The sequence below is a fragment of the Boleophthalmus pectinirostris genome, unplaced genomic scaffold (assembly GCF_026225935.1).
Source record: "Boleophthalmus pectinirostris isolate CB_2022bp ecotype Guang Dong unplaced genomic scaffold, ASM2622593v1 HiC_scaffold_17, whole genome shotgun sequence".
NCBI lineage: Eukaryota > Metazoa > Chordata > Actinopteri > Gobiiformes > Gobiidae > Boleophthalmus > Boleophthalmus pectinirostris.
Window position 1 is genome coordinate 27,868,709 of NW_026571115.1, and position 21,134 is coordinate 27,889,842.

The 21,134-nt window shown below is 37.4% G+C and overlaps 1 protein-coding gene across 1 annotated transcript in view; it reads left to right on the plus strand.

Annotated features, from left to right (window-relative positions):
• The window catches only part of LOC110158205 (Na(+)/H(+) exchange regulatory cofactor NHE-RF1-like), a 38,775-nt gene extending 21,625 nt beyond the window's left edge, over positions 1-17,150 (plus strand). Inside the window, exons 2-6 of the mRNA XM_055152698.1 lie at positions 9,509-9,679; positions 11,642-11,795; positions 14,222-14,265; positions 16,030-16,149; positions 16,225-17,150. Of these exons, the coding sequence (XP_055008673.1) occupies positions 9,509-9,679; positions 11,642-11,795; positions 14,222-14,265; positions 16,030-16,149; positions 16,225-16,362 (627 nt within the window). The 3' untranslated portion in view covers positions 16,363-17,150. The remainder of the gene's footprint in view (positions 1-9,508; positions 9,680-11,641; positions 11,796-14,221; positions 14,266-16,029; positions 16,150-16,224) is intronic.
• Positions 17,151-21,134: the final 3,984 nt, after the last annotated feature.

Consider the following 21,134-nt stretch of genomic DNA (forward strand, 5'->3'; position numbering starts at 1 on the left):
TCTGGTCGGTTTCAGTAGGATGATGCCATACTCCCAGATAGAGGGCAAGATCCAAAGTTCCCTATTGATTAGTGCTAGGTATCATTAAGAAGTTGCAAATATGATGCATACCTCAATACTTAGACCACGATACGATACGCTTTACGATACAGTGAGCTTTCAATCCAATATGATTCGATATGGTTCGGTGAAAAACAAAGCCTAAATCATGTCTGTGATACTAAAAGTCTAGAAAATCTACTAAGTTTGTGCAAAGTTAATATGAAAAACACCCATTTTACTCATCAAAAAAATGTCAACATAATTGTAGCTCTTACACAAAATAATTAAGTAAAATATACCTGAAAATACTCTTAGTGATATGTCGATTCAGCAGCCCATGATATCGATCCTGTACAATCAAATTAAACAATACAATATATCAATAATTTCATATTTTTGCACACCCCTACTATTGATAACACTGTACTTTGCCATTAAATATCCAAAAGGTACAAATACTGAACACAAGAATAAGACAAATCTGCATTTTAACAATAGCCATTTTACCCGCCCCCATCTGTATTAAAAATTATGTCTGAAACCCGGCATTATAATACTGTTTTAACTCACCATAGTCAAGTTATACCAATATGAAACGTGTATTTGTAACAGTGCTATGCCTTTAACCATAGATGTCCTATTCTGATCTGAGGAAGAGCAGTGGCGGCGGTTGGCATCACTCAGTCAGTTCACATAAACATTCATTGACTGCTCCTTCCACGTCACTGATGGAAATGCAGGGAGCCAAAGAGCTTTACTGTCACCTCGCATCATCAGCACAGACATGCAGATCTGAGCAGGCTGCGTCATGGGGCCAGGGACATGTGGGAGGTTTTTTATGTCTCAATCTGTCCTGTCAGTCTCACACCTGGAACTGCCTCAGGAGACAGCAGCCTCACGCAAAACACTCGGCCAATGTGCATCATGTAGGTCTGACTGCCTGGTGGATGTAATGACTCAACATTATACAAAAAAAGACTGGAATAAGAGATAAGATAAACCTTTATTTGTCCCACAATGGTGAAATTACAGAGTTGCAATTCGTAGCTCAAAAACAGCAGGAGAATTAGTGGTTTTCAGAGTCTACAATCTGTTTTCATTTTGGTTGTGTTTATTGCACTATAAAAATTCTGAGCAGGCTTGCATCTTCACAAACCTGACTCATGTTTGTTAATAAAAAAAATGAAGTTTTCACTAGATTATATTACTTTACAACCTGATTTCTTTGCCTTCACTTGGTACAGAGATAAAGGAATCACTAGATTGTATAGTAATATAATTACACAGTATCTTTGTTGAACTCAGAACAAAGCATTCTTTGTTTGTGAACCTTAAATGAAATTGTAAAGTATGAATTAGCTGAAGTGAAAGTGACAGTGATATTTATTGTATACTCCCAGGGGGCAAGAAACATTTTATCCTATTGATTACTTTGTATTTTGCTAGGAAATATCCAAAAAGTACTTTCACAAATGTTTAAGCTGATATTTTTTTTAAGTGTCTAGACCCAAGAACTCGCTCTATCGCACCACAAATGTGTATTTTAACAATATTAATTTTAGCAGCCCTCCATCTGTATTAACTATTATTGGCCAATAGAATATCATCTGAAACCGAGCAATAGGAAACATGCAATCAAAATCAAGAGAAGTAATTTTTAAAAGAACACTGTGTAACTGTTATGGCTACGATACATACCTCGATACATAGGCCACGATATGATACATATCTCGGTACAGTGCACTTTTGGTTAGATACGATATATATATCAAATCAATTCAATATGTTTCAATAAAAAATAAAGGCTAAATTGTGGCTGTGATACTAAAAGTCTTTCTTAAACCACTTCTTGCGCTAAGTTCATATGAATGTGTTGCATGAACGAGTTTCCTTTCTATAAACAGACAACAAAACTGTAACTCTGTAACAAAATAATTTAGTAAAATATACCAAAAAATACTCTTGGTGATATATCGATCCAGCAGCACATGATATCGATATTCTAACATCACATTAAACTATATTTTTGCACATCCCTAGTAACTATAAAACTATAAGGCTTCAAAACTATTACAGAAAATACTGAAATGAAGCGGCAATATTTCCAGAGCCAAGTAGTGAGTAGTCATGCTGTTCTTGGTCTTTAACACTCAGTATAGAAAATTGCTTGCCTTGATGCCACCAGGGAAACGAAAGTGTGAATGCCTGACAAAAATGCTTACTTTTCACAAGCTACAGTTTAACATCTTAAGAAGCTGCAGATCAGCCTGTTTCACTTGCAGTTTATATCTCCGCTTTCTTATTTTTTGCAGTTTGAAGTACAATCGACATCTGTTTTTATTGTAAAATTGGAAATCCCTCCTTGATTCTGTGGCAGTTTCTTAATCCTGACAACTCCACTTCAGCTGTTTAAGATAGGAGTCTGTTAAAGCACCATATCTGTCATGGCAGAGCTTTAAGCAGCTCTATCTTGTCCTTCAATCACATCTTGAAGAACACCAGAGGCATTTTGTTTCATGTGAGATAAACCTAAAAAAGCAATGCAGTCACACACACCACTGACTTTATTTAGTCTTGTTGGTCAAAATATGTCATCTATGCATGATACTGCCAAGTTTGCACGTTAGTAATGTCTAAAATATTCAAGTACCTAATAGGGTTGTTGAATGCAAGTATCAAAAAATCAGATACTAACTCAGATTAAAAATAGACTCATTTGAGCAGGTATCAGTTCTAAAAAAAAATAACTTAATTAACAGGACAGAAATGGGCCTTTCCTGAATGATCTTGAGCTGTATCAGAACAAGTATAAGAGCACATAGACTAGTATACGCAAAATGGACCACTATGGAACCAACCTGGAGGGATCAGTCATAAAACACTACATGGAAATATAGAGTAAAGTGCTATTATTTAATGTTGAGTGACTAATAAATTATCACCGTAGTTTCGGAATCAGTATTGAGTATCAAGTTTATCAGAATTTACACTTTTAATATTGTGACACACTAGTACCTATAATCATCAATATTAAATGAATCAGACAGTTTTTAGTTTTTTTTTACTTTTCAATAATTGATCTGCAGGTATTGTCTTAAAAATCAATAAGAAGCATAGTGTAGGTAGCATAAGAGGCTTGTAATTCCACATTTCATATTTAAAATGTAGTTTCCTTTCAGAATACAACAAACAAATGTAGCTGAGGTGGCATTTGTATAACTTTCCTTTTCATGTCAGTTCCAAGGGAAGTGTAATAAGGGAAGGTGTGTCAAAAGTTCCTGTTTAAAGCGCCCGGCTACAGAGGCCACTGCCCATTTTAAAAATAAACCTTTCGTTGTGAAATGGCTTTTTTAACGAAATATGATGAAACAAATTTGATGATTCTGACTTTATAACAACAGAAAAGTAAAAGTAAACCCTCTACTTTACAAATCAAGTGTTAAAATTTAATCACAGAATTTGTGTCAATACAAGTCTAGAATTAATTTAACTTTTGTCTTGGTTTGGTCCTGGTTTGGGCTCAATTTGAAACCTAATGCTGATTTGGTTTAGTCCTGTTCTAGTCCTGGTTCAGCCCTGGTCTAGTCCAGGTTTAGTTCCGGGTTGAGTCCCAGTTTTGTTCCAGTTTTGTTGAGGTGATTGTGCAAGTGTGAAGGCAGCTGAAAAGATTCTGGCAAAAACTGTGTATGGTCCATGTCCTGTATTAAAAATCCTACCCACTTTCTTTATTTTCTTCAGTTTTCTGTAAAGTGCCAGTGGAAGTTCTCTTTAAGAAGGGGTTCTCAAACTGTGGGTGAGGGTCCAAAAAGGGGCACAGAGTTTAAGTTTAAGTGCAGTACAATTTGCTTGTCTTATTTTAGGCCTAAATGAGCATCAATCAGTTAAAATTGAGATAGATATATAAAAACATTGAAATATATGTGCCAAAATAACTGATTACAAAATTACAAAAATGGTCTTGATTTGGTCTCGATGGGCCGTGGTCTCGGTCTTGTCTCGGTCTCAGCCTTTAAAAGTCTTGGTCTTGTCTCGGTCTCAACCCTCAGAGGTCTGTATTACCACATGACAGAGTTTTTGAAAGAATTTGTTGGCCTAAATATGCAGGATTCTGGCCAAAACTGGACTGTTTGAATAGTTAGAATATATTTAATTGTAAGCTTAAGGAGAAAAAAAAAAGTTATCTTTCAGTTGCGATACAGACATTGTGTATTATTGTAATAAGACTTGTGCCAAACTCACATCTCCAGATTTGGACTGTGTATTTGTGCCAGTGCAAAAACACCCCCCCATCACAAACAGTGGGAGTATAAACTGCCTTGCGTGGTGCTTCGGTTGTGATTTGTGAATGTTCAGCAGATTCCACACACTCTCCAGACACATGGAGATTCTTGTACCGCCACTGCCCTCTGAGTCCCAGACAAGCTCCTGACTGTTATCCCTGTTATTCCTATCACAGCACTCACCAGCATCCAAGTCAGACTGCTATGCTAATTTTATATGTTATGATTTTCTGGCATGTACAGTATGTAAAACTTGAGTGCCACTAGACAAGCGTCAGCCCACTCGTCCCTTTTGAAGAATATAATTAAGCTGCGAAGTAGCCATAAATAACAGCTTGTGCTTTTCTTCTTTGCTTTTTTTTTTTGTAAGCTAGTGCCACGTTGTCATAGTTACAGTGAGTTTTTAGTTCCTCCATATGACGCCAACATGGGGCTTTCCACTGTTAAAAAGCAACACCCAAAGTTGTCCCAATTGCACAATGTCACTAAATGTTTCATGGTCCATGTGCGGATATGGTGCAAAGGGTCATATATCAACAATCAAATAGCTTTTTTCTGACAAGTTTTGCGATTGCGATTAGGATTGTGATGCGATTTTTACAAAAGCATTCTGTTAAAAGTTAAATGTTTGTGTAAATGTCCCGAGAATTGATGAAAAGACAGTCTAATACAAGATTCACATTTCAAAACTACAGGTTTAACCGTTTTAGGCAAAATAAGATCAGATATTTTATTGTGTGTGGAGGAAATTATGGTACTTTAAAAATTGCAGCCTTAGTCCTAATTACATCCATTCAAACTGCAGTTTCATTTCAACTGCAATTAAACTTGCAGCCCTAGTCATGACTCATGACGGTTTATTCTCATGGTCATGGTTCTGCTTTTTTGCAATACATATAGAGCTAGACCTGTCACGATAATTACTTCATGGAGTTATGTTCAATATATGTTAGATAAAACTATTATTTTGGGGGTCAGTATTTATCGTGGAGACTTATTACATTATTTTTCTGTCCTACAGTATGATTTGAGATGTAGTGGGTTGAATAAACAACTTCTGTGACCCATTATAGATGCAAACTAAAGTGTTTCATTATGCTGTTTATTTACTGCAGTTCATGTATTTTGAAGTTATTGTGTCAATGGCATATATTACTTTCAATATTATAATTTATTGTCTATATTTACTTTGATATTTTACACTGAACTTTAAAATTTGTTATTGTGACAGGCTTATATAGAGCCTTAGTCCTTCCGAAGATATTTTAATATCACAAAACATCCTCTTTCATAAGGTAAAAATACAGATATAATTTCAAAATGGGACAATGCCTGGTCTCTTGCTCAGATATGAATACAAAAAGAAGTCCTGCTCTATCATCATCATTGTACTGGTGTAGAAAAATCAGTTGGAAGTGTGATAAAATTCTGTGTAGGGCTCTTCACAGGAGCAGATCTGATTGGAGTGATGGATGTTCAGCATGCACACTTCTTCAGACACAAAGACTGAGCACTCTCAAAGGAGATGTTACCGACAATGGTTTATCTGCATCATAAGGCCACTTTAGAAATGAGACTCGTCTGCTGTTTCACTTTCGACAAAGGCGGACATGATGAGAAATGTGTTATGTTGTATGCTATATAAGTCAGTTACTGTGATTTATCGTTTTATCAGTGCCAATACTTCCAATAGCCGGTTGGATACTTGATATTACATAACAATATAAAAGAAAAGTTTGCAAATCATACAAAAAGATGAATGTAAAACATGTATCACACATTGATTATATTTACAGACAATGGAAGAATGAAATCTTTGTAAGCAATTATTACCATTGTCTGTTATATCAATAAAGTATCTGTTTGACCTAATTGAACCCATTTTTGGTTAAAGATCCTACAAGCTAGTGTCGTAGTACTCGAGTCTAATCTTGTTCTCGAGATAATTTTTTATGGTCTTGGTCTCATCTCAAACTCGACCGTGTTGGTACTCGGTCTTGTCTCGGTCTTGAAGGTACTTGGAATCGGTCTTGTCTCGGACTCAAGGTCTGACACACGTTGAGTGCGGTCATATTTTCATTATGGCAATAAACTTCTTACCATGACATATGGTTGAAGTTTTGTCATGACGTGCGTTTGGTAAATGTGTAGAGGTAAATCCCACTGCAAAACCAGTAAGAAAAAGTTAACTCCAGTTAGGAACTTGAAAAAACAGGTTTAAAAATCCTACTCCCTTTCTTTACTTTCTTCAGTTTTCTGTAAAGTGCAAGTAGAAGTTTTCTTAAAGAAGGCGTTCTCAAACTGTGGGTGAATGTTTAAGTGCTTATTTTAGGCCTAAATGAACATTAATCAGATAAAATGGAGATAGATGTATAAAACATTGATATATATATATATATATGCCAAAATAACTGTAAAATACAAATAAATGTAGGAAATTACAAAGATGGTCTTGATTTGGTCTCGGTAGGCTGTGGTCTCAGTCTTGACCTTTAGAAGTCTTGGTCTTGTCTCGGACTGATCTTGTTTTCGATTAGTGTGGTCTTGACTACAACACTACTACAAGCTTCAAGCATGCTGTTTCTTCATCAAAAACAGTCCTGGAGTTGTGTTTTGTTTCATTCACATATGTTTGAGTAATCCTGCATTATAAGTCTGTCTATATCTCCACAGCTAAAAATGCTCAACAAGTTACCTTTTGTTTAGAAGAGATTGGAAATTCCAGCGCTGAAATTATTCAAATCACTCTAGTAAGGTGTATGGAGTTTAAAAACACAGTGGAGCAAATCCTGTATTACCACATTACTTCACATGACGGCTAAATGTGCAGGTTTTGTGTGTGAAACGTGTGAATGAAACAAAACACAACTCCAGGTCTGTTTGTGACGAGAAAACAACATTATAAAACATTATATATAGAAGTGTAGTAGTGCCTCTTTAAATAAATGTTTCAGTGTTTTTAAAAAATATAAGACAGAATTTGCGATTTCTATGAATATATGAATGTCAAATAGGATATCTGAGTAAAAATCATGAAAGCTTTGTCATCCATAAATAAACAAAAATAAATCTAATCTAACCTATCACTACAGAAAGAATTTGTGGTTTGTATGTATACACCAACGTCAAATATCTGAGCAAAAAAAGTATGAATCTTTTTCATCCAAAAATCCAAATTAATCAAAAAAATTATTGACAATCAGGATGAAGAATATGAACACTGTTGACATTATCTTTTGATCATTTCAGACATGTTTGCATTTCATCTGTATTTATGAGACTTGAAAATATGTGGCTTTCAAACATCCTGATATTTCTTCCTCCAGTATATGAGTCATTCTCTGTGACTTATTTATAGCAGGTTTCATTGTTTTAGCAGTCAACTGAGGGCGGAATCTGAAGGACTGTCGAAAATCCATCGGGTCACAAATAGTGACCGAGACCACCCTGACCTGCTGCTGTGTTCCACCACACTGATTTCAATATGACATTAACTTTATAGCATTTTTTTTTAAGACAACGTTTATAACAATATCATAACTAATTAGAAAACCGCAATTTATTGTATTATACCAAAGTTCAACTTGGCTATATATTTATGATTTACAAATTCCAGGAGGTTCCCGCCATCCTCTAGCCTAATTTATCAGTCGGTTTCACTTCGTGGAAACCGTCTGACCTTGCGGTGTTAGGAATCGTTTGCTCGATGGTAGGCAGGTAGTTTTTCTATTTTACTGATCGCTGCTATTTGGTTGTGACGTATGTAATGCGCTGCTAATGGGGCTGACTGGTATATTAAGCTTTTCCCAAATCCCGATGGAAGAAGGGCAATAACGTCTTTCCTCTTGGTAAAATTCACCAAACATTCTCTTTGTTCCGGCTTTAAATCCTCAATCTCGGGAATCGTTGCCAAAACAGAATATATGGCTTCGTCTACATCAATCTCAACCGCTTTGTTTACTGTTGTGCAGTACCACACAGCTCATTTAGTGTATTCCTGACCTAATTGCTGAAGAGAAATGAAACTGAGCAGAGGCACTAGGTGGCGCCAGTCTGGCTAGCCATCCTCTGCTTCTTCCTGAAAAGTATTTAAAGGTGCTGTACTTTTGATTTGTACTGTCCTGAAAACATGAAAAAACAGAACTACTTCATTTTAAATGGTTTGCAGTGGTCCAGAGTTATTCCTCATTTACTTTACGCATTCTGAGCATCCTAATTATTCAAACTCTCAGAGCCCAAAATAATAACAACCAGCATGCTAACACTCAGTTCCTGATTCCCAGACAATAAAATGATTTATACTTAAATACAAACAGCATGCACTAGACATACAATATAAGAGCTCCTTATACAAAACTACGGCAAGACAGATTTGCTCAGTTGCGTTGGGAAAATCGGGTACAGGGCCTTAAAGAATTCAAAACTGTATTGATTATGATATGGTACGGTTTAAAATTACATGTGTATTTCCCATTAATAGCACAGTTCCTCCTCAACACGTTTTATATTCACTTTATAATGGCACACATGCATTTGGCAGGCAGCAAGTAATCAAATTCAGGCATAATGATACACCATCCAAGTGTCGCTATTGAATTTAATATACAATCAAAATTGAAGTATAGCTTCAAGTCTTGGGAGACGCTAAACCTCCCTTTGCTAAATAAAGCCCACTGCCTCATCTATACAGAGGAAGGGAGTTTTTTTCCTGGATGACAATATGGCTTTGAGTCTTCCTGCCATCCCAGGGTGAGAGGTAGACGGGATAGAACCACGTGGAGCCCGGTCAAAGGTCAACGCCCCGATTCTATTGTCTTTCTTGGGTCCAACACCGGAATTGCTTGGGTTCCACTCCCCATACTGTCTCCTCCCTTTAGCTCTCCAATCACACACTTCCTCACTCCTCCAAGACCCCCTTTCCTTCCTGATGCTCACGTGGAGTCCAAGTTTGTCTTGGGTAGGTCCCTCGATTGTTAAAGGGCCTTGATCCTCCAGCATGCAGCAGCCACCTGTATGTTCAACCTAGGCTTTATATTTATGGTTAACGAATCGCAGGAGCTGTCCATCATCTTTGTGCCGCTAGTTCTTCCTGATCCAATGGTCGAGGTATTTCAGGAGTCGGAACTGTATGGACACATTGTTGCAAGGTGTGAATTAACAATCTTGTTTTTTTGTTGTTGTTGTAGGAGGAGAATACAGCGTTGCGACCGCGCCTGTGTGTCATCCAAAGAGGACCAAACGGGTATGGGTTTAACCTGCACAGCGAGAGGGCCAGACCGGGCCAGTTCATCCGGGCGGTGGACGAAGACTCTCCAGCTGAGAGAGCAGGACTGCAGCCCCAGGACAGGATAGTACAGGTACTTCACAAAGGATGATGCAAGGGGAGGTCTTTCACACACTGACAAGAACAGTGGAAGTGCAAAAGGAAGTGACGCTTGGCTAAAAGAATCTGCCCTTGAACTCATAATATGCAGTTTGTAAACAAATTAGGTCTAAAAACAAGGAAGCTAGGTATTGTATAATGGGGACAAGGTATTTCTCATAGCGCTAACCTACACAATTCAATACGTGATATTGATTTGTCATAGTTGTTGATTTGAAACAGGTTTGAGTCAATAAGAGCATCTTTAGTCTCTATTCTTAGATATAACAATGCATCCATTGTGACAGTAAATTTAATCAATAGGTCTTGTATCTAAGTATCTAAACAAACAGCGTAAGAATAGAAATACCATGCCACTTGCAAGGGTTAGATTAATTTCTTAAGATATGTAGACATTTCACGAGCTGTTGCGTACAAAGAACACATAATATGCATAAAGATAGTGGATAAGACTACACTTAAAACACACTTACTTAATTTAGAACACTAAGTGGAGAGTATTGTTTCATATCTTGCAATGGTTTTAAGCAGTATATGGTTCAAAGATAGAGCTATGTCATTGAAATCCTTGTGGAAAAGACAGGAAGTCAGTGAACAACAGATGCCGCTTTGTGGAGCTGATAGCAGTAATGTGAGAATGTGTGATTACAAACTGGGCACTAGTATTAGACTATTGTGACTTAAAAATACTTTGCGCTAGCATGTTTGAAATATTTGTGTAAAAAATGTTCTTTTGCTGCTGCTGCTACTGCTGCTGCTGCTGCTGGGCAAAAAAAAAACAAATTAGCACTACTGCTCTAACAGATAGATGTTGTGTAGTAAATGACATTTAAGTGAAATTATTAAAACTTTTTGGATGAGAATGTATGTCTGTTCAGTGACTTGCATGGAAATACACAAGTAAAAGAAACAAACCCAAACAAACTAAATTAACATATGACACTGGAAATGATAAATAATTTCCTGTACAATCAATATCATAGGTAAAACACTTCAAAAAGTATGTGCCGCAAGCAGGCTATCAAGTCAAAGGCAAAGAGGACAGGATTAGGGATTATAGAACTTCAGCATTAAGGATCAAGTGGATCAAGATTTGGGTTTCCAGTCCCCTGATTAGGCCCCCAGACAGCTCCACCACCCACAGAGGAACGGCCCTTTACACAGCCATTGTTACCACTGTTACTGGCCCCGGCACTTATTGTCCAGCCTGCTCTGTGGGACTGGCTTAAATGTGCTGGTCCACCCTATGACCTAAGCACACACACACACACACACACACATGCACACACACACCCTTGGAGACATTTCTCACATGCTTTCCCATGGTGATTTTCTCTCAGAACATTCAGCCAGTCTGGGACAAAGCCCACCTGACATGTACAAAATACTATACCAGGAAATGGTGTGTAGATGATAGGGTAGTTACGTAAGAATGTGACACTATTGCATGACTAACAAAAACGTGCAAAAAATAGTAGTAAAATATCCTTACTAGAGAGGAAGCTGAGTAGAGGTGAAACAGATAATCGTTGAAAATTGACTTCTGTTGTTAGCGTGGCTCAATTCTATAACAAGCCCCTTCCCCAAAAATATTTTTAAAGCATTTTAGTTTAAAAGTTTCAGATATGCTTTCAATAAAATGCTCAAGGTTACCTCCTTTAGTATCCAAAACCGCAAGAATATAGCAGTAAATCTGAAACATCCGGCGTGCGTCTGTGTGTAGACAGTGGATTTCCTGCTCCAGATTTATGACAAAAAAAAACTTCACGGTACAAATCTGACAATTAAGAACTATTCCCTAAATATTAGAAGTACTGCTATTATTTGCAAAATATTACAAAGGTGTAAACACTTAAAGTTTAGGCCAAAATGGTGCATGGAAAGCTGAAACGGTACTGTATTCCTGTATAATATAGTCGTTTCTGTTGTCTGTCAGGTAAACGGAGTGCCAGTGGAGGGGAAGACGCACTCACAAGTGGTGTCCGTCATAAAAGCTGGAGGCACTGAGACTAGACTGCTGGTGGTGGACCCAGAAACAGACGCTTTCTTCAAGAGGTGTAGGGTGGTCCCCAGAGAAGAGCACATCACAGGTAAGACAAAACAAAGGCAACGTGTTTTACAGTAATGTCAAACTGTGAAGACAGTACTCAAAAGTTTGTGGCAGCAAACCTTGTAGTATTTGTAATAGCAAAAATTTTAGTACATTTTTTGAGTACTTATATTTCCAAAACAAGACAGAAATATTATGTATCTACCAAATCACAGCAGAAGAGGGAAATCAATAGCATAATTTACAACAATGGAAAGGAAAGTTAAAACCATCCTTTGGAACATTCTCCGCAGAGATAGATTTGTTTTATGCCCTTCTGTGGAATATTACAGCCAAATGAACATTTCCATGGAAAAAAACACGAGAAGGCCCTCTACCAGGCCAAGTAAAATTCAGGTCAAGTTAGGTTTGTGGAGATACAAGCCCACTAATAAGACAAAACTGCTTTTATTTTAGTCTACTTACATACTATGGCTTTACCTAAATAAATATTCTACCACAACCGATTCAAGGAAAAGTATAAAGGTTGGCTGAGTAACGACGTTGATCCAGAGTTGATCCAAGCTAAGCGCCACATATCAGCTCTTCACCCAAACCAGACAGACGCTTGAGTAACTTGTGCAAACACTTGAAAACACTTGGGCAATCAATTCACTATCACAATGAAACAAGACAAGTTACTTTTTAGCTCCATCCCCGGCAGTAAAAAGTGAATAACAGCTATTAACTACCAAAGTTTTACTGGGCTTTTAACAAGTTTGGGACCCTGGCGTTCCTTCTGTGAGCCTTTCTCTTTCCATGTTGTTTCACATCTCTGCCAAGAAACACAGACAGAATAGAGACAGCAGACAGTGAGTGCGGACTTCCTGCCCCCCGCGCTGGTGCCCTGCAGGGAAAGTTAATCTAATGGACATAAATAGAGCAGATCAGACAGATCAGAGTGGAGCTGTACTCAAAGATTAGCATTTTGTGACTCTTGTGTTTATTTCTGTTATATGTTTATGGTGATAGTCAGGATTTTCTGCATTTAATACCTATCTTATCAGGTGGATAGTGTTATAATTTGTTTAATGTGGTGGAATACATATAATATCCACTAGGGGGAGCCACCACACAGCCCGTATAAGTACAGTTCTGTTTCCTGAGAGGATATTGAAAGCATCTAATATAACTTAGTGAATCTATGATTATATTATGCTATGTCCACATGTAACTATTAGATTTCATAGATTTCATGTGGCCTACAGTGTAATATTTTGAGATATTTTTTATACCGTGTTGATTGTGTTAACTGTAGGGCTGTAAGATCCATCTAATCAAATTTAAATCCCAATTTGAATGGACGCAAATCGCAAAGGCTACAATTTTTAAGAACCATAATTTCCTCCACAAACTGCAAAATATCTTGTCTTATTCTGCATAAAAACTGCCAACTCTGTAGACTGGATCTTCTTTACAAACATGTTCTGAAATGTGATTCCTCTATTAGTTTGCCTGTTCATACTTCAGTGCTTTTGTCTTTTCGTTTGGATGCTTTTAAAATGTGAACTTTAAACAGAATCTTATTATTAAAACATAAATCTCAAATCTAATCACAATCGCAATGCTTGTAGAAAAATCGCAATTACATAGTTTTCCCAAATCATTGAGTTCTAGCTGGCTGCTACCTTGACCTGGTCTGTCTTGTAAAATATTCTGAATCTTAATGGGATTTCCTTCTTTAAAAAAGAGGCAAATCATTGTTCTGGAATAAATAGCAAGTTCAAAATAAGTACTGTTACTGTTTCACTTAGTTTGGTTGTCTTCTACTGTGTATCAACAATATTAGAAGTAAAATATTAACAAATAGATTATTTTCTAATTCGCAAAGCAGAATGAACCCATTGCACCTGCCTGCACTGACTCTTAACTCGAGCATGCTGCCTGTTCAATGGGCTAGATCTTTTTGTGTGGTTTCCAAGGCGCTAGCTTCAAGAGGTCTCTCAGCCCTCCACCAGAGCTTTACTGGGAACTTGGAGTGGCCATAGAAAAACAGCTGCCACCTCCGATAGGTTTCATTAGCTCAAAACATAACCGTGAGAATGGAAGGTAAGGGGAGCAACATGGAAACATACTTCATCTGACTTTCTCATGGGCTGTTTGGACAAGATGGGTCATGTAGCTATTTGATACTTGATTGGAGAAGGAAAGAAGATGAGGTGGATCACTGGAGTTCTTCTTGAAGATATTACTCTTGTGAATAATTCAGGATGTGTCCATAGCTTCTCTATGTGATAAGGTTGGTGTAGTGAAAGGTGAGCTGGAAGATAGAGAAGCAGCATTAGAGTAGACCACAATGGGATCTGACTGTAGGTGTTATTAAACAAATAGAAGTATTATAAATAGGGGATTTGATGGTGATGTCTGATAGCTTTGATTTGAATTGTAGAGTAAAACTGTTTTGTTGTTGATTTGTTTTGTCAACAGGTCCACTGCCTGAGCCTGTAGTCAATGGAGGGATAGAGGAGAAGGTAAGACACATCACTCGAAAATGTTTTAAATCATTGTCTACACGTATACCAACAGTGTATCTACTAAATTGTATGTATGTGTAGATTAGATTTGAATTAATACGGTCATACTTGTAGGCTAAAATGAATAATATAGCCTTTATTATAGAGAAATACTTAACTTGTTTGGACAGCTGTCTGTGTTTCATGACCAATTCTCATTTGCTTACTTGCCTCAGCTATTTGACTACTGCGAATATCAATTAAAGCAACAAAAATGTGTGTACTACATGTTTGTAAGATGTCTGATTTGGGGATATTCATAAATAATTAGTAGACTTGGACAGCACTGTGACTGAGAGAGAAGTTTGTTCAACCTGGGTTTCAGATTTTTCCATAGTGAAATAGAAAATGTACAGATATTCTTTGAGCTCTTACATATATTTGTGGGTTAAGGGCCTCATCTCAGGTTACAAAGCTTAACTCTCAGGTGACAGTAATGATAAGGAGAGATAAGTCCAGGTCTGACCACAAAAAGAAACCAGTGTTTAGTGCTGGCCTGCTGTGGCTGAATGCTTTCCTCAGGCGTACGGCCAAACATGCAAAGTGACCCCAGCTTCCCGTTACTGAGGGACTGTATCTGCAATGCTAAAGGACGCTCTTCCTTGTATTGTTGCGTAACGCTGGTTCAAGGCTAGGCCAATGCTACAGGCCAACATTCATGAAAAAGAACGATTTGCGAGTAAGCCGAAGTCATGAAAATATGGGTCAACTATACCAGAAAATCTGATTCTCTCTTTACGTTTCGTGATGTACCGTATCTGCTGTTTTGGCTTGTTTTGTGTTTAAGTTGAAAAAAAAAATAATACAGTTGAGAAAATATTGTACTAAAAGAGCACATTTCAAGTTGTTATAATATATTACAATAATGTACAAGTTTCTGATTCTGTGTTTTCTATGGAAAGTAGATTGTTTTAGATATGCAACACTGCCCTTGTGTGGTGCTGAAAGGTACTGCAAAAGTAAAACAAAAGGTCAAAGCCACAAAGTCTTTTTCAGGGTATCCCCAGGTTTGACTGCCCCAAATTTAAGACTTTTTAAAGACCTTTTTAAGACCACTTAAATGAAAATTAAGACCAACATCGCACCCATTATGCGGGCAAAAAACACCACATCCAATTCTAATAATGACTATTACTTACTGCTTTCAATAACAAAAAATTATTTTATTATAAAATCTCATTCAGAACACATTTATAGTAGTACACATTGCTTGTAAAATGGCCAAAAATAATTTATAACATTATAACAAGACAAACTAATTATTGTTTGCGCATACTCCAAATTAGACATTCATTCACGTTTTTTTTTTGTTTGTTTGTTTGTTTTGTTTTTTTTCCTCCCTTCATTTAACATTGCACTGCAGCCCGGTTGAGTATGCAAAAAATAGGCTAATGAAATTTAAGACCATTGTGAAAAAAAATAAGACTTGGACAACATAATTTAAGACTTTTTAAGGCCTTAATTTAGGAACATGAAATTTAAGACCTTTTTAAGACTTGTAAGCCCCCGCAGCTACCCTGTTTTTATAAGAAAATAGATGATAATTTTAAAGTTTAAATTTACTGTGATGGCCTGAAAAAGGATAGAGCCTCCCATGTGTTTGGTGTACTACTTACCCATATCAAATACCTACCTGAAATGATTTTGGCTACTTACCTTGTTTATTTGGCGATTACCTTTATATATGCAACATTAGAATACATACCATTCATGTGATTACAGGTGAATGGCAGAGAGACAAAGGAGCTAGAACAAGAGTCCAAACTGTCAGTGAGTCCTTCTCCATCGAACGCTTCGTCCAATACCTCTCTCACGACTCCCACAGCAAACACTCCGCCTGAGGTAAAACTATTAACTTGACGTTCTTCAGAAGCATTACTGGCTCAGAATCACTGACCGTGTGTTTGTATTGTCCAGGGTCTGATCACTGATGCCATACCAGCACTAAACCTGAGCCTCCAGCAGGTCAAGGAGCTCGCTCACCAGAAACGTTCCAACAAAAGAGCCCCGCCAATGGACTGGACCAAGAAGAATGAACTGTTTAGCAACCTATAGGGGATTTTATTGATTATACACTGAGAATCGGACTGGTTTTACAGGTTGTGATGAAAGAGAAGGAGCTGGTTGCTTTTTGTAAAATATGGTCTTACCACTTTACTATCTTATTATATCTCAGATGTTTTATGTATAATGTGCTACTAACAAAAGCAATATACACATGTGACCTATGTGAAATGTGAGTGCATTTATGGGCCCTGACAATCCCTGCTGGACAGAGCAGAAAAGCAATGGAAGTTGGTTTTGAGACGGTTAATGACAGGTTTTTACGGATCATCCTCATCACATAAATCTGACAATCAAGACTTTGAACCTGCCTAATCTTTTGTCTTTACATTAAAATAGATTCTATTCCAGCACATCACATTACATTTTAAGAATGATTTCCGCCTTTGTTATTATGCTACAGCTTTAAAAAACTGGAATGTATATATCTAAACAGAACCTATTTGTATTATATATATATTTTTAAAAGGTTGACCGAAGCTCTATAGTCTAAAGTTAGATGCAACTTTATATTGCTATATTATCTTTTCCAGTGCACTGTAACATTGCCATGACAAACGTCCCCTGTGAATGATCATATATAGATGCGTTTATTTCTGTGAAAAGTATGTTATCTTGAAATTAGTCTATAGGGTGAAATGTTTTTGCTTTCATAAGATCGAATGCTTTTCTTAGAATTCCAGAATCAATGAAGGAAAACTGATTTAAATGTGAGGAAATGTTTTTGTAGCTTGTGTAAGCTAAACTCAATTTACATTTTAATAAATAAGTCACTATTGCTTTTGTGAGTCTTCTTCATAGTTTAAAAAAAGTATTGTGTAAGTGTCCTGTCTTCATGGATGTCATTGCTTTGCCGCAAATGTTCCACAGTATGACATTAAACTTATTTATTTAGCAGTAATTAAAGTAAGGGTGTTGAAACTGCTAAAAAAAAATCGGGCTTCCCTTCCCACAGATACAACCTGTAAATTGGCCTGGTGGCATCACTTGTCTCCATGTAGACAGACAGACTACCATGCGGTGGAACATTCCCGGCATTTCCTTGGTAAAATGCATTTTTGTATGAAGGCCACACTAGTGCATCATGGTCTAATTAAAGCCTGTAAAAGCCGCTCCCTATCACTGAGTGGTCTGTGCATGTTTATTTCATCGCAGGCCTTCTTACTTGTGGTACTGTGGTCCTTTTCTGTCCTCCAACTTGTCACTCTGTCTCCGGCAGCTGTCCCTGTCTAATGGCCCAACCTTAGCACTGCTTCCGTCTCCTTCCAGCCACAACTGTCATTATCCCGGGCCGCTGTCACACTCTCCATCTTGGTGGTATAATTAACCTAATTGGACAATGTGACAGTGAGGGGAAGAGGGGTGAAACAAGGTGAGATGTTAGCTAACTATCGTCACTCTTGGCATATCCTAACGACTTTAGGGGGGGATATTTAAACTGTAGATGTTAATCAAGAACAATTAAATATAATACCCTTGAAAATACAGCCAAGACAAGACATCGGCATTTTCATACATAGACAATTTTACTAAAAAAAACACACACAATATAAACGTAACCCTAAATAAATACCTTAAAACTAACTAAAAATGGATTGTGACATTTTGTGGCATCAAACACCCAGTAAATGTGCGTCATAATATTTGTTTGTACAGTGTCCTTGAGTGCTCAGAAGGTGCGTTTAAATTAAATTGTATTATTATTACTGAACTATACCACGAGCAAACTGATTCATGTGTTAAAATAACAGAAAATGTACCATATATGTATCCGTCTTATTGCCTCTGCACTGTGATTTGATCGATTTTTACACCAGATGCACTTCGTATCTCAAAAACATACTGTATAGTGGGCAATGTGGGTAAATGTAAGTGTAAGTGAATGTCATCCCTCCCTCTAGCCTAAAGAAAATGACGATTTCTGTAATTCTTCCAAATTTGACAATATCCAACATACTTTTATTGGCTATTGCTGTAATCCTAGTATAGACATTTCCATCCTGAAATGTACCTGCTGTGCACTTGTCTGGGACTTTAGTAGTGGTGTAATTAAGATGATAAGGGGCAGGTGGACCTTCACAGCTTAGACGCAAACACAGCCGGTTTCCAGGCAACACTGTCCATCGGGGGTCCTTGTAAGGCCTGAGGCAAGGGGTCACCCAACTCCACTTCCAAACCTCCGAGCAGGCTAAAAATAGGCTCTCTGTGTGTGGGACAAGCCAGTGACAAATCTGATGAATAGAAACACAATAAAGAAGATTACAGTACAAGTTTTTATGGCAAAAGCTTATGTATTGCAGAAAATTATGTAATGTAATAAAAGGAAAACTGATGAAACAAAAAGAATAAAAGGAAAATGAAATAATTATAGTGGTGTCTGTGCAAGCAACTCACTTTGAAAATGTTGGGATGTAATGATATCCAAATCTCTCGGTACAATCTTATCATGATATTCATCTCACGGTACGACATTTACTGTGATATTTTAAATAGGCTAATATAACTGTAGGTGGGACACTTTTTTTCTTTTAAAATACCTTGACAAGATTTTGGTGTAAATTATTCCCGTCATAATCCCAAGAATTCAAATAAAAAACATATTTCTTCATGCTGTCTGCACTGAAATGAATCATGGGATATGTAGTTTCAGATGCGCATATGCTGTTGCAACTATAAAACCATGCATTTAAGCAAAGGAACTTGTAAGTGGATATATTGCGGCATCCCACGATATTATTGTGAGACTTTTGACGATACGATATCACGATATTTCGGTTATTGTTACGTCCCTAATAAAGTCTATGTTTACATTATAGCTTGTCACATGCCATTCGTTGCCACTACAGAAGGGGTGAAAGAGTTCATTTTGATCGGTTTTCACAGGAAAAATGATCCTATCTTACTTTACTTACTTACTTACTCCCAGGTGGATATTGCTGTAACATTTCCCGTCCATGTGTTTGTTTTATTTTTTCATTTGGAGACACTGGGGGGTAAGATTTAAGAAAACTTGCTACATTTCGTATTTAATCCCAGTAAATCTGAATACACGGTTAGTTTTAAATGTTATTTAGTGAATTAAGTAACTCGATTTGCGTTTGAGGCCATTAGCATAATTTAGCTTCAGGTGAGCTAACCATCATAGCCCTAGCGGTTAGCACTGTTAGATAGCCTGCGTACAATTTGCCTTTTATTTTGGTTAACTGGGGATTTTTAGCTTACTTTTCAAAATTATTAATTGACTATATATTTATTAACATAAATATTGAGTATACTTTGTCTTCATTTTCTTCGTATCTATTCTTTATAACGTGAACATACCATTGGACATGCATCCGGCGTTGTGTGTTGATGCCAGCTGTATTATTATTACATCTTATTTTACCCACTGTACATTAGTAGTATAAATGACCTTCCTGGCCTGTGCAGCTCGTCTGTAGACCTACAGTTGAATGCGCACAGTCATAGTCTGCGCTGAATTGTTTTAGTGATGGACTCACTGTTATTATTTACTGTGCTCTTCTTTCAGCACTGGCTCTTTCGGTTCCAGCTCTGGAGTGGTAATCGAGCTCCATGCATTCTGCAGCTCATTTATAGGCCCAGGGTCGCCACCACCTCATCCATAGGCCTATCCAAACTTTTGGCTGTCTGATTGACAACAAATTGTTTTTCTAAAGTTAACTGGTAAACAAGGTATAAATAGGCTCATGCTCAAACAATAACATGAACAGAGTTGTTATAATTATCTTTCATACTTCGAAGGATGTCAATGTGTTAAAATCACTGAGATGCAGCAGTAGATGCAAATTCCTTTTTTCAATTGCTATCCGCTCTAACTGTGTCCCAAATGGGCTGGTTCATTAACCATTCACTGAGTCTAGTACTGAGTATTATCTTATGGTATAATGGTGTGGTCAGTGAGTGTGTCTGTGTCCCAGGAAAAGGCTTGGAATGGGACAGCACTTGGAGCTTAGCACCATTCCAGTGAAACACCTGTTCCACACATGCACTCCCCTGGCATGGTCGCACACACCTGTCTGAAGCATGCACACTCTGCCTGTATCCTCCGCCTGTTTGTCTTACTGTCACACTTGAACATACTGTGACATGCTCACAAATATTTACACTTGTGTCTGCAAGGTCATATATCTATATTCTCCCTCACATGGCTGTCATTTGACTTTTTCTTATGGCATGGTACATGTGTACTGTGCATCTTACTGCTTACTTAGAAAAATCGGATTCAACCTTATGGGTTATGCATTAGTTTCATGTTTCAATTTACAAATTATGTACTTTTAAAACTGTAATTGTAATTTTGTAGCTCAAATGTGTTTTTGCTGCAAGAAGAAAAGATTGTAATATCCTCTTGCATCTGTCAAATGCAATATAATTTCTTCACTGATTGTTTGATATGATGCTTGAATTTATTTTTTTTGTCTTCAAATTCCTAATAACTCTCTCTTGTTCTTCACAGAGGAGTTCCTCCAGTGTGCTCATCTATCATTCTGTCAGCGCGGTTGTTGCTGTGTGCACCCTGTCTTTCCCAGCATGGGCGCACACAGGCCCCTATATGGTGCAGCCATCCGGCGGGGAGCCTCAGGGTTAAATATACTCCAAAGCTCCAAGAATGACAAACTCCTTCGACCAACCTGCCAGCCAAATAGCCACCGATGGGTATAAGCCACACACACACACACACACACACACAATGGTAACACATGCTGACTGTCAGATAAACACTCAGCTTTTATTGTGCCACT